A 12631-nucleotide genomic window follows, 5' to 3' on the forward strand; every position below is an offset into this window, starting at 1 on the left:
GTTGAGGCAAAAAAATGAACTCAATCTATTATAGAATGAGTCTGTAATGTAATAAAACATGAAGAAGGTGAAAGGGGTGTGCAGACTAGGTAGCTCAGTGGTTAAGGTACTGGACTAGTAATCATAAGGTTGTCTGTTCAATCCCCCACCAATGCCAAGTTGCCAGGGCACTGATGTATTCAGTATTCAAACATAATTGTGAGTTGCTTTGGATAAAAGCATCTGCTAAATTCAGCAAAAGTAAAACACAACTAAACCAATACAGGACACAGAAATGAAAATGGACAGTTTGGTACCTGGTGAGAAACAGAAAGAGCAGCCTCTCTCTGGAGGTGGGTTGATCCCGTGTGCTGATATAGGTGTAGATCTGCAGGGCAAACAAAACCAGCCAGAAACACATGAAAAGCACGGGCAGGACGAGCTGATTCCAGAGGGACATGCCGAGGGCCAGAAGCCCGTACACCTCAACCACCTGAAAGCACATAAAAAAAAAAAAAACTGACCAGTGGAAATACAAACCTAGTTTCTGGATAAGCTGGAACATTTGTAAATTGCAAAATAAAGAAGAATTTGTGAGTTGTCTTGAAGCTTTATTTTACTGATAAAAAAAAAAAAAGGAAAAAGAAGGTTGGATGTTAGTGTGCTGATTATTGCTCTCCCTGACCTGTGCCAGCTCCCTGTATGCAGTCTTGGCAAGGTTGAAGGGCACCAGCAGGTTGGAAGCCATAAAGTAGATGACCTCCAGTCCGGTGAAAATCATAGCAAAGCGGTTCACAAACACGATGGTCTCCAGAGGAACGAGGCACAGCCTGGCCACCAGGGGGAGCAGATGGGCGGAAAAGAGCCAGATCCTCTTGGTCTGCATGACGCATGAGCACAGAGTGCACACCACCAACTGACCTGCATAATCACACATGCAAACACACGTGTGTCAGCACACAGGAAAACACAGGAAATGGGAGCAGTGAAGAATAATCAGATTACCTGATATAACAAATAATCAGTACAGAATTCTATTTTAGCATGTTTGTTTACTTGATTGTGTCAAATTATTAGAGATTGATCTCAGGAAAACCTCTCAACGTCATCTTCCCTTATTTGAAATACCAAGATTTATGAGCAGACATTCTAAGTTGCAAAAACTCATTTCAGGGAGGTACCCCCGGACCCGTACCTCGACCCCGACCCCCCAAGCCCAAAAAAAAAAAAAAAAAAAAAAAAAACCTCTCGCACACACCAAAGGATATAGGTGATAACAGAACTTTTAGGAGCTAACTGAGCTACTAAGATAACTGTTCGCGTTACAAACACATAAATGTGTACTACATAGTGCACTAGATAGAGTGAAAGATAGTAGATTTATGTTCCCTACATAGTGCACTAGATTGTACAGTATATTAGAAAAGAATTTATGTTCCTTACTTAGTGTAATAGAAAATAGACTTATGTTTCTTACATAGTGCTTTAGGTAGCGTAGCCTAGTGGTTAAGGTACTGGACTAGTAACCAGAAGGTCGCTGGTTCAAGCCCCACCTCTGCCAAGTTGCTGCTGTTGGGCCCATTAGCATGGCCCTTAACCCTCAATTGCTCAGACTGTATACTGTAACGGTAATGAAAGTCGCTTTGGATAAAGGCATCTGCTAAATGCCGAAAATTTAAATGTATTAGTTAACGGATTTAGGTTCCCTACATAGTGCACTAGAAAGTATAACTAGATGATGATTTGTGTTCCTTACATAGTGCACTAGATAGTGTATTACATAATTAATTATGTTCCCTACATAGTGCACTAAATTGTATATCAGATAACGGATTTATGTTCCCTACCTAGTGCACTAGATAGTATTTTAGATATGAATTTATGTTCCCTACGTAGTGCAGTAGATAGTGAATTAGACAATTGGTTTATGTTCCCTACACAGTGCACTAGATTGTATATCAGATCACGAATTTATGTTCTCTACATAGTGCACTAGATAGTGTATTACATAATTAATTATGTCCCCTACATAGTGCACTAAATTGTATATCAGATAACGGATTTAATACGCGATCAGGGGAAAAAGTCTGTGTGTTGCTCTTGGCCGCTCATTCTAGATTCTGGGAGATTTTATCTGACTTGCGGGCATCAGGGAGCCGCTATGTATATGCGGGAGACTCCTGGAACTTCCGGGGGACTTGGGATGTCTGTATGAGTAGTAATTCACATTAAAGACATTTATATCCACCTAACACCTTAAAATAGCATGGCATGACAAAAAGTATAAGTACAAAGGTACCTTGTAACTCGACGTCCTCTAAACTCGAAATCTTTGACACTCAGTTTGTACCCTTATACCTGACGTTTGTGCGACTGCCGCTTTGTTCAGCGCTTGGCTGGAGTGGTGCAGTAAAATGAAAGTGTGAATATGAGACGAATCTGCATTTGTGTGAAATAACCATCAAATTCACTCTGATGCTCCACATGTATCTGTGTTTAGCTGGATTTGTCTCCTGTTTCACTTTTAAACTTGTGTCATTGCTCGGGGTGCTGAGAAATTGTAAGAATCAGCTTTTTTGAGAGAGTCTAAAACGCTTATCGTTTAAAAAAAGCTTAATGTGACAATGTATTTAAAGAATTATTACTGCTCTCTCCACTAATGAAATTCCTCCCTTGTTGTTTTAGTACAACAAGTCACGTTAAGCTTTGTGCACCGTCACTCCATAGGAAGTAACGGCACAGCCAGTAGTAAAGCATTTTTGTCGCTTCTCATGTGAATGCTTCTTTACTGAACTAGCTAAGGAATACAGTATTCCGAGATCAAGCATCTCTACAATTAAGAAGCATAAGGAAACAATAAAGAAGTAAAGCTAAAGTCCAGGTTTTTTCATATTGATTTTTAACTGTTTTTCAATTGTATTTCAGTGTTTTAATTATATTATATTTGTGTTATTTTCAGTGTATAAGTGTCCAAAACAACCCCATTATTTTACATAAGTCTAAAATATATGAAGTTCCACAGGACCATGGAACGCATTAACAGGTTTCCCATACATCCTTATGGAAAAAATACCTTCGAACTCGATGCCTTGTAAACTCAACGCCACTACCAGAACCAACTGACATTGAGTTTCAAGGCCCAGTAGACACTTTGAGTTACAAACGGTTTACCATGCAAACATATTGAGTTACGAACGATCATTTTCAATTTAACGAAAGAACAAATTTTGGACTACGAACTGAAATTCGCGAAATACGTGACGTCACGAACAAGTTGACTCCAACCGTCTCTCTCTCTCTCTCTCTCTTATATACAGTGTATCACAAAAGTGAGTACACCCCTCACATTTCTGCAAATATTTCATTATATCTTTTCATGGGACAACACTATAGACATGAAACTTGGATATAACTTAGAGTAGTCAGTGTACAGCTTGTATAGCAGTGTAGATTTACTGTCTTCTGAAAATAACTCAACACACAGCCATTAATGTCTAAATAGCTGGCAACATAAGTGAGTACACCCCACAGTGAACATGTCCAAATTGTGCCCAAATGTGTCGTTGTCCCTCCCTGGTGTCATGTGTCAAGGTCCCAGGTGTAAATGGGGAGCAGGGCTGTTAAATTTGGTGTTTTGGGTACAATTCTCTCATACTGGCCACTGGATATTCAACATGGCACCTCATGGCAAAGAACTCTCTGAGGATGTGAGAAATAGAATTGTTGCTCTCCACAAAGATGGCCTGGGCTATAAGAAGATTGCTAACACCCTGAAACTGAGCTACAGCATGGTGGCCAAGGTCATACAGCGGTTTTCCAGGACAGGTTCCACTCGGAACAGGCTTCGCCAGGGTCGACCAAAGAAGTTGAGTCCACGTGTTCGGCGTCATATCCAGAGGTTGGCTTTAAAAAATAGACACATGAGTGCTGCCAGCATTGCTGCAGAGGTTGAAGACGTGGGAGGTCAGCCTGTCAGTGCTCAGACCATACGCCGCACACTGCATCAACTCGGTCTGCATGGTCGTCATCCCAGAAGGAAGCTGACGCACAAGAAAGCCCGCAAACAGTTTGCTGAAGACAAGCAGTCCAAGAACATGGATTACTGGAATGCCCTGTGGTCTGACGAGACCAAGATAAACTTGTTTGGCTCAGATGGTGTCCAGCATGTGTGGCGGCGCCCTGGTGAGAAGTACCAAGACAACTGTATCTTGCCTACAGTCAAGCATGGTGGTGGTAGCATCATGGTCTTGGGCTGCATGAGTGTTGCTGGCACTGGGGAGCTGCAGTTCATTGAGGGAAACATGAATTCCAACATGTACTGTGACATTCTGAAACAGAGCATGATCCCCTCCCTTCGAAAACTGGGCTTCATGGCAGTTTTCCAACAGGATAACGACCCCAAACACAACCTCCAAGATGACAACTGCCTTGCTGAGGAAGCTGAAGGTAAAGGTGATGGACTAAACCCAATTGAGCACCTGTGGCGCATCCTCAAGTGGAAGGTGGAGGAGTTCAAGGTGTCTAACATCCACCAGCTCCGTGATGTCATCATGGAGGAGTGGAAGAGGATTCCAGTAGCAACCTGTGCAGCTCTGGTGAATTCCATGCCCAGGAGGGTTAAGGCAGTGCTGGATAATAATGGTGGTCACACAAAATGTTGACACTTTGGGCACAATTTGGACATGTTCACTGTGGGGTGTACTCACTTATGTTGCCAGCTATTTAGACATTAATGGCTGTGTGTTGAGTTATTTTCAGAAGACAGTAAATCTACACTGCTATACAAGTTGTACACTGACTACTCTAAGTTATATCCAAGTTTCAGGTCTATAGTGTTGTCCCATGAAAAGATATAATAAAATATTTGCAGAAATGTGAGGGGTGTACTCACTTCTGTGATACACTGTATATATATATATATATATATACTGTATATATATATATATATATATATATATATATATATATATATATATATATATCTACAGTGAGCGAACATTCGGACAGAGGACGGTGTTTTTCCGGTGTTTTCTTTATATTTTGTAAAATTCTATATTAAAATATTCCCAAAGAAGCTGCAGAGGAAGTGGTGATAAAATGAAAAAAATCATTTTTGTTGTTGTTGTATAATTACTCCTGCCAGTAGCTGTCACTGTGTATCAGACAGCGGGGACAGTGAGTGAGAGAGAAGAAGGAATTCGGCTCAGTAAAGTATTCTTTCTTTCGTGCAATTACACCTACAAAATACAACACTATTGAAATAAAGAAGGAAATAATAGAGAAATATAAGAATTATTGTTGTTTCTGGTAGATACATTTTATAAAAAAGAAGGAAATTTATTATGATGTATGGTACAGCACATGTACAGTACTGAATGTGTGTTTTATGTACAGTACAGTACTACTGTGTATTGTTGTTTATTATTGTTTATTACAGTATTATCTATTCTATAATTTAAGATTAAGGGAAATATACTTGTATTTATAACAAAAAAAACCTTTTAAGACATTAGAAAGGTTAGGTAAGGGGGTGTTTTGGGAGGTCTGGCACGGATTACTTCTGTTTACATTATTTCTTATGGGAAAAATAGGTTTAACTAACGAACATTTTGACTTAAGAACAGCCCTTTGGAACCAAATATATTCGTAAGTCAAGGGTCTACTGTACCACTGTATAAGGATGTAAGGTTATTGAGTTTGTTGTACAAGTCAATGGTATATAAAATGTTTCCAGCTATTGTGGCAACAGTTTGAGGAACTGGTTCCTGTTACAAATGCAGTGTTCCTGTTTACTATCCAGGGTGTCCATATGTCCGGTTTTAGGGTGGTCAGAGTGGTAATTATCTGCCTGTCCATAGTCCGGTGCAATGCCTTAGGAAGTCAACGATGCTTTTAACAATCATAATTAATTTGCCCTGAAATGCTAGTTAATTACTAATTTTTTTATTTTATTTTTATTTTTTTTCCTTTAGCGCATCCAACTGTTCAATTTGCATCGTGCTTCCTCTCTGTCTTTGCCGAACCCTGCCCTGACCGAGGAGATCGAAGCTAACCCATATCCCCTCCAAAACATGGGCAGCAGCCGGATGCATTTTTGCCACCCACACATTGATGAGTGTTGTGCCACCTAGCGTTGCATGCGGAGAGACACACCCTAAGGGCACTCCTCCTCATCTCTGTGCAGGCGCCTCTAATCAGCCGTCAGAGGTCGTAATCGAATTCTGACATAGAGAGACCCACATCCGGTTCTTTGTCCCGTCCCCCAACTGAGCAACCGGCCAATCGTTGCTCATACAGCCACTCAGCCTCGAATTGGTAAGTACTCAGAATCCAGCTCTGGTTGCAGCGTGTCTTTTTACCGCTGCGCCACCTGAGCGGCATAAGTTTTAATAACTGTTCACGCTATCAACGTGCCACAATGGAAAACAACATACAGCTCTGAGTGGTTGGCTCACCAGGAAAGACAAATCTCATGCTTTGAGTACACGAGTACAATGTTCATTAATATTGCTATATTTCTATTGCATTTGTACCAGCATCGTACCAACTGTTTAATGCCATCAGCATAAAATGTTTTTGGTTGAGGGTGTAGCCACTGATGCACCACTGCTTTCACATCATCATCACATGAAAATCTTCTTCCCCTTAAAGCTTATTTGGGCGTCCAAATAGGTGGAAATTAGATGGCACTAAATCCGGACTATAAGCGTCTCTCTCTTACCCCTTTTCCACCGACGCGGATCCGGTTCCGTTCCGGTTAGCGAACTTTCTTACCCTCTAACCCCAAACAACAGCCAATCCTTGTTCATGCTGCCGCCCAGATTCGATACGTGTATTCGAAACCCCAACTCTGGTGCGCTAGCGTACTTTACCGCTGCGCCACCTGAGCGACGCGAACTTGATTTTGAACCGGTTCTGCGTGTTTCCACCGGAAAAAAGAGGTTCCAGACAGCGAACTTGCGTTCTACTCTGGCACCACAAAATACTTAATTTTTCAGTGTGAACCGTGACGTCATCTGTGGGCGTGTCAAAGTGTAGAGGTTTGGACGCTTTCACGAGACATTATAACATTATATAGAATTTAAACCACTTTCATTTTTTAAAGTTCACCTGATTCAATTTTGATCCAGTTTGCTGCTGATATTCGCTGATATTTTCAAAGCGATGAACTGTTTGATATGAGGTGGTAAAAGTGACTCGGAGAGTACGAACAACGTTTAACGTGAAAAATAAAGCGTAACGTGGTCTGTTGTATTAAAACAGTGACCGATACATTTGGGCAGTACAGAGCACTTATAACCAGTAATAACGGAGAGAAATTTAATGTTCCTGTGTAGTACTTTAGTACATTAAGCCACGTTACGCTTTATTTAGGTGAAGCTTTTTGTGGATTCAGAACCCCGAGCTGCATAACCACCACACGTGAAGTAAATCCAGCTAAACACAGATATATGTGGAGCTTTTAGAGTGGACTTGATGGTTATTTCACACAGATGGATGTTCGTGTCGTGGAACTTTAATGATGTTTTATCGCTCAAGTCAAGTGCTGAGCAAATCGGCTATTTGCGCCGAGGGTCGTGGTGAGAGCGCAGCACAAAACGCTTCTCACGTCAGTGAACTAAAGAAAACAACAACTGTGACAAACACGTCTACGCTTCCTTATTACCAATAGTTGATCGATGCTTTTTGCATAAAAACGAACATCTGTAACAACAGCACAAATGCTCGCAGGTAATCTACATGCTCTGGCATCATGTTACCACTCTTTACTTTTGTTGTGTAACGCCCACCGTTGATGACGCATGCTTGGTTCCCAAGCCTGGGAAGGCTTGGTTACTTCTAAAACTAAAGCAATTCATTTTTCACCCACAGGGAACACATTTGATTAGTCTCACTGACCACGCACACACGCACGTTTAATGTGATCCAGTTCAGTCTGAAAAAAACCTTAAAAATAGGGCTAACAGTGAAGATAAACCGGTGACAAAAGCAACGACTGCTGTTATAGGCGTGTGTGTGTCTTTAAGAGAGACGCTCTGTTCACTGTATCGATATAAGTGATTTAGTAGTCGATTCATTTTATGCGAAGCGTAAGTTTCTTTTCTCAGACATCTCATCGTTCTTACTGTTATTAATGAATGTTGTGGTTTTAAATAAACACCAGCTAAAGCTACAGGCTTAATTAAACTGCTATTACCACAGATCTGTAACCGAGCCAGACTCGTTCTGCCTGTGGAGCTAAAAGTTTTCTGTCAGTCAGAGCAGATTAATTATCCCGAACTAACAAACTTAGTAACTGATGAACTTTTGCCTCTGCTTGGCTCTGTGAAGTAACGTTTTCTGCTCTCATCTACATCAGAAGCGAGAACCGCTTACGATTTACCAAAGTGAACCACGAATGTGCTCATAGAATCGGCTCAGATGGGATGGGGCTGTATTATCTTTTCGAAGTAATATTTTCAATCAGCAAAACTGCATCGTATGTGTGATGTGTACAACGTTAATTATGTTATTTTAGGTTGTCAAGAGCTTTCGCAATGGTTTCTGTGCGGTAGTTGACGAAGGTGGGGGGGTACATGAAGGGGGGCGCATGTCCAAAAAGGTTGAAAACCCCTGCTCTAAAAAAAAAAACCCAGGTTCAAAGAAACCTGAACAGAACCGGTTCAAGAACCATGGTTCTTTTGGTGGAAAAGCGTTAACAGTCTCTCAGGAACGACCAATTACTTTCCAACCAAAATATAAAAGTGTGGAAACTTTTTGAAGATCCCTTGTATGTGTGCATTCAGTTTTATATTTATAAAAAGTTTGAGTACAGTTCCAGCGTTAACTTTGTTGAAGATTTCTGTCATGGTTTAGAGAAAAGCAAGTCTTAGATTGAATATTACCATATTTAAAAAACAGTTTTTATAGAGAATAGAGCTAATAGAGCTCAGCTAATAGTGGTTTAATCATTGTGTTTGGTTAAAAATACCCATTGTTACTCATGTTTTACTGAAAGTGGAACTAAATATAATTTCATCACTCGTGCTAACAATAACTTCCCTGTGCTCGGCTCAACATTCAGTACAAACTGTGAGAACTGAAACAGTGACCTCATTAATAGGTCATGTCAGACTGAAGTACTGGATCATATTTAGGGAATTATTACTGAGTCAGTGAGACCGGAGTGAGAAGCCGGCGAGAAGTGCTTACAGACGAGTGCTGTGGCGAAGCGGTTCATAGACAGAGGCTCCAGGTAGAGCGGACCCTCGTAGCCAGACTCCAGCTCTCCGCATACATAGTCTCTGAAAGGAAGAGCACAACGCGAGCGTGTTTAGTTCCTGAAACTGAAAACAACACGCCGGCAAACACGTGGCACGTGTCACTTCTTTCACTGTCATATGACTGGTGGAAATTTTGTGCTGATGAAATTCCGGTGCACATGAGTCAGCTGAACCTGGCTTTAGCTTTCTGTCACTCTGAGGCTGACAGTGGTACTTTGTAAGTCTTGTAATAGACTGTTTGTGCTGCGTGTAAAACTGGGAAAACACGAGCACGTGCATTCACACACACATACACACACACACACACACACACAGCAAGGTTAAGCTCCAAGAACACCATAATTGAAGACAGAGGGTAAGTTACGAGTCGCCTGTAATGGCTTTGTCACACTTGGATGATTTTAATTGAGCTGCCTGCTGCCAAAGGAAACATATTATAGAGAGGATGGACATGGAAAGTGCACTGTTAATCCAACGCTAAACCACCACCTGTATGGTGTGAAATACCACTTTATACCTGCACACTTAACAGTGCCAAAAAGAGAAACATTAGCGCAAAGGTACAGCCCTGTGTTGCTTCTCATTTCTTAAGCATTTTATACTCTCTCCAAAATACACAGTTAAACAAGCGCTGGGCTTGTTTAAGTGTGTGCTATGTAACCTCATCACATCAATCCCCGTATAATTTTATATCTTATTACTAGTTCTAACACACTTGGTGTGTTAGAAACAGGAAAAATGGGCAAGTGTAAGGATTTGAGGGAGTTTGACGAGGGCCAAATTGTGATGGCTAGACGACTGGGTCTGAGCAAAAGTGGTCCAAGGACGAAACAGTGGTAAACCGGCGACAAAGTCAAAGGCGACCATGGCTCATTGATACACGTTGGGAGCGATTTGCTGGCCCGTGTGGTCCGATCCAACAAACGAGCTACTGTAGCTCAAATTGCTGAAGAAGTTAATGCTGGTTCTGATAGAAAGGTGTCAGAATACACAGTGCATCACAGTTATTGTGTATGGGGCAGCAAAAGGGGGACCAAAGCAATATTAGGAAGGTGGTCATAATGTTATGCCTCATCGTTGTGTATATTCGCCTGACACAACTTCGCGCCCAGTCCATCAACGCCCTCTTATGCCTAGTTCACACTACACGATTTTTGCCCTGATTTTTGCCTGCCGATTGGTCGGCGCTAGATTTGCTGGCTCGGGAGCAACTCGGCGTTCGCTCGGCAATCGAAGCTCCGAGCGGCTCATGCTAGATATCTGGATATGAGTCGGCCGACTGGCAATGAGTGCGGTGTCGAACAGCCAATGAGAACGCAAGATACGGGGTGAGGGGAAACGCAGGGAAGGAGTTGTAAAAAGGTGGGGCAGGGACACACTTAAGTTTTACAGTACTTCTGACCTTATCGTTCTCTACAAAACATAACACCAACATTGCACTGCAAAAAATGTACACTATATTGCCAAAAGTATTCGCTCGTTTGCCTTCACACACATTTAATCTTGAGTGACATCCCATTCTTAATCCATAGGGTTTAATATGATGTCGGCCCACCCTTTGCAGCTATAACAGCTTCAACTCTTCTGGGAAGGCTTTCCACAAGGTTTAGGAGTGCGTTTATGGACATTTCTGACCATTCTTCCAGAAGCGCATTTGTGAGGTCAGACACTGATGTTGGACGAGAAGGCCTGGCTCTCAGTCTCTAATTCATCCCAAAGGTGTTCTATCGGGTTGAGGTCAGGACAGTCAAGTTCTTCCACACCAAACTCGCTCATCCATGTCTTTATGGACCTTGCTTTGTGCACTGGTGCACAGTCATGTTGGAACAGGAAGGGGCCATCCCCAAACTGTTCCCACAAAGTTGGGAGCATGAAATTGTTTAAAATCTCTTGGTATGCTGAAGCATTAAGAGTTCCTTTCACTGGAACTAAGGGGCCGAGCCCAACTCCCGAAAAAACAACCCCACACCATAATCCCCCCTCCAGCAAACTTTACACTTGGCACAATGCAGTCAGACAAGTACCGTTCTCCAGGCAACCACCAAACCCAGACTCGTCCATCAAATTGCCAGACGGAGAAGCGTGATTCGTCACTCCAGAAAACACGTCTCCACTGCTCTAGAGTCCAGTGGCAGCGTGCTTTACACCACTGCATCCGACGCTTTGCATTGCACTTGGTGATGTAAGGCTTGGATGCAGCTGCTCGGCCATGGAATGAATGAATGAGTGAATACTTTTGGCAATATAGTGTATATAGTTGTGCATTGAACAAGAATTCTAGTCCACCCCTCAATATTTCTTTCAGCACAAAGCAAGGCAGCCTGGTCAGTATCAATTCCTTCTTATTTACATACGACACATGACCAGAATTTGAATTTGCAAAACTGACTTTCCATGGTTCCAAGAGAGAGAGATGCCCGATGCCAGAGTAAATAAGCTTCTGACAGACAAGACATGGTGTAATTACAGGTGCAGGTCCTAGAGACTTACCTTGAAATCTGGTGACCTGCAAATAGTAACAGAGCAGTGACGACATAAAGGTAGAGCTGCACCAGGCGCTGACGAGGCAGGGTCAGTAAAACCAGACTCAGGATGTAGCCTGAAAGAGAATCAGAGCACAGTGTAAACAAGTGACCCACATTATGTTCCAGGCAACACTAACAATGCATCTTGCTCTCTCTGTTTTGCTCTGTACAATCTGATCCCACTGTGGTTTACAAGATGTAACATAAAGCCTCCACAAGGGGGCAATCGTGTAAAAGTTAATTTCATCAAGCCACATTATGTCCAGAATTCTTTCATTCAACACCAACAAAAAAGCATCTTACTCTCCCTGTTTTGCTCTGTACAATCTGATCCTACTGTGGTTTACAAGGTGTAACATAAAGCCTCCACAAGGGGGTAATTGCATACAAGTTTATTTCATGTTTCTGTGTTGTTAAAATGTGTTTATTTAATTATTATTATTATCTGTAAGCCACATTATGTCCAGAATGTTTTACACCACCCAGGCAACACAAACAAAAAAGCATCTTGCTCTCTATGCTTTTCTCTGTACAATCTGGTCCTACTGTGGTTTACAAGATGTAACATAAAGCCTCCACAAGGGGGGGGGGGGTCGCATCCAAGTTCATTTCGTGTTTCTGTGCTGTTAAAATGCCATAATTTTCAGAATTTTGGTACGCCACCCAGGCAACACAAACAATGCATCTTACTCTCTTGTGGTTTACAAGATGTAACATAAAGCTGTTAAAATGTGTATTTAATCATTATTATTATCTATAAACCACATTATGTTCAGTATTATTTTATGCAACACAAAAATGCATCTTACTCTTGCTGTTTTGCTCTGTACAATGTGCTCCGACTATGGTTTACAAGATGTATCA

General features: G+C 41.7%; 1 protein-coding gene across 1 annotated transcript in view; it reads right to left on the minus strand.

Annotated features, from left to right (window-relative positions):
- rnf145a (ring finger protein 145a) overlaps nt 1-12631 on the minus strand; it is a 47092-nt gene that overhangs the window by 17401 nt on the left and 17060 nt on the right. The window contains exons 3-6 of the mRNA XM_062999913.1: nt 11733-11841; nt 9172-9263; nt 665-900; nt 297-472 (exon numbers count right to left, since the gene is read on the minus strand). Coding sequence (XP_062855983.1) covers nt 297-472; nt 665-900; nt 9172-9263; nt 11733-11841 — 613 coding nt within the window. The remainder of the gene's footprint in view (nt 1-296; nt 473-664; nt 901-9171; nt 9264-11732; nt 11842-12631) is intronic.

This window comes from Trichomycterus rosablanca, chromosome 8 (genome assembly GCF_030014385.1).
Source record: "Trichomycterus rosablanca isolate fTriRos1 chromosome 8, fTriRos1.hap1, whole genome shotgun sequence".
NCBI lineage: Eukaryota > Metazoa > Chordata > Actinopteri > Siluriformes > Trichomycteridae > Trichomycterus > Trichomycterus rosablanca.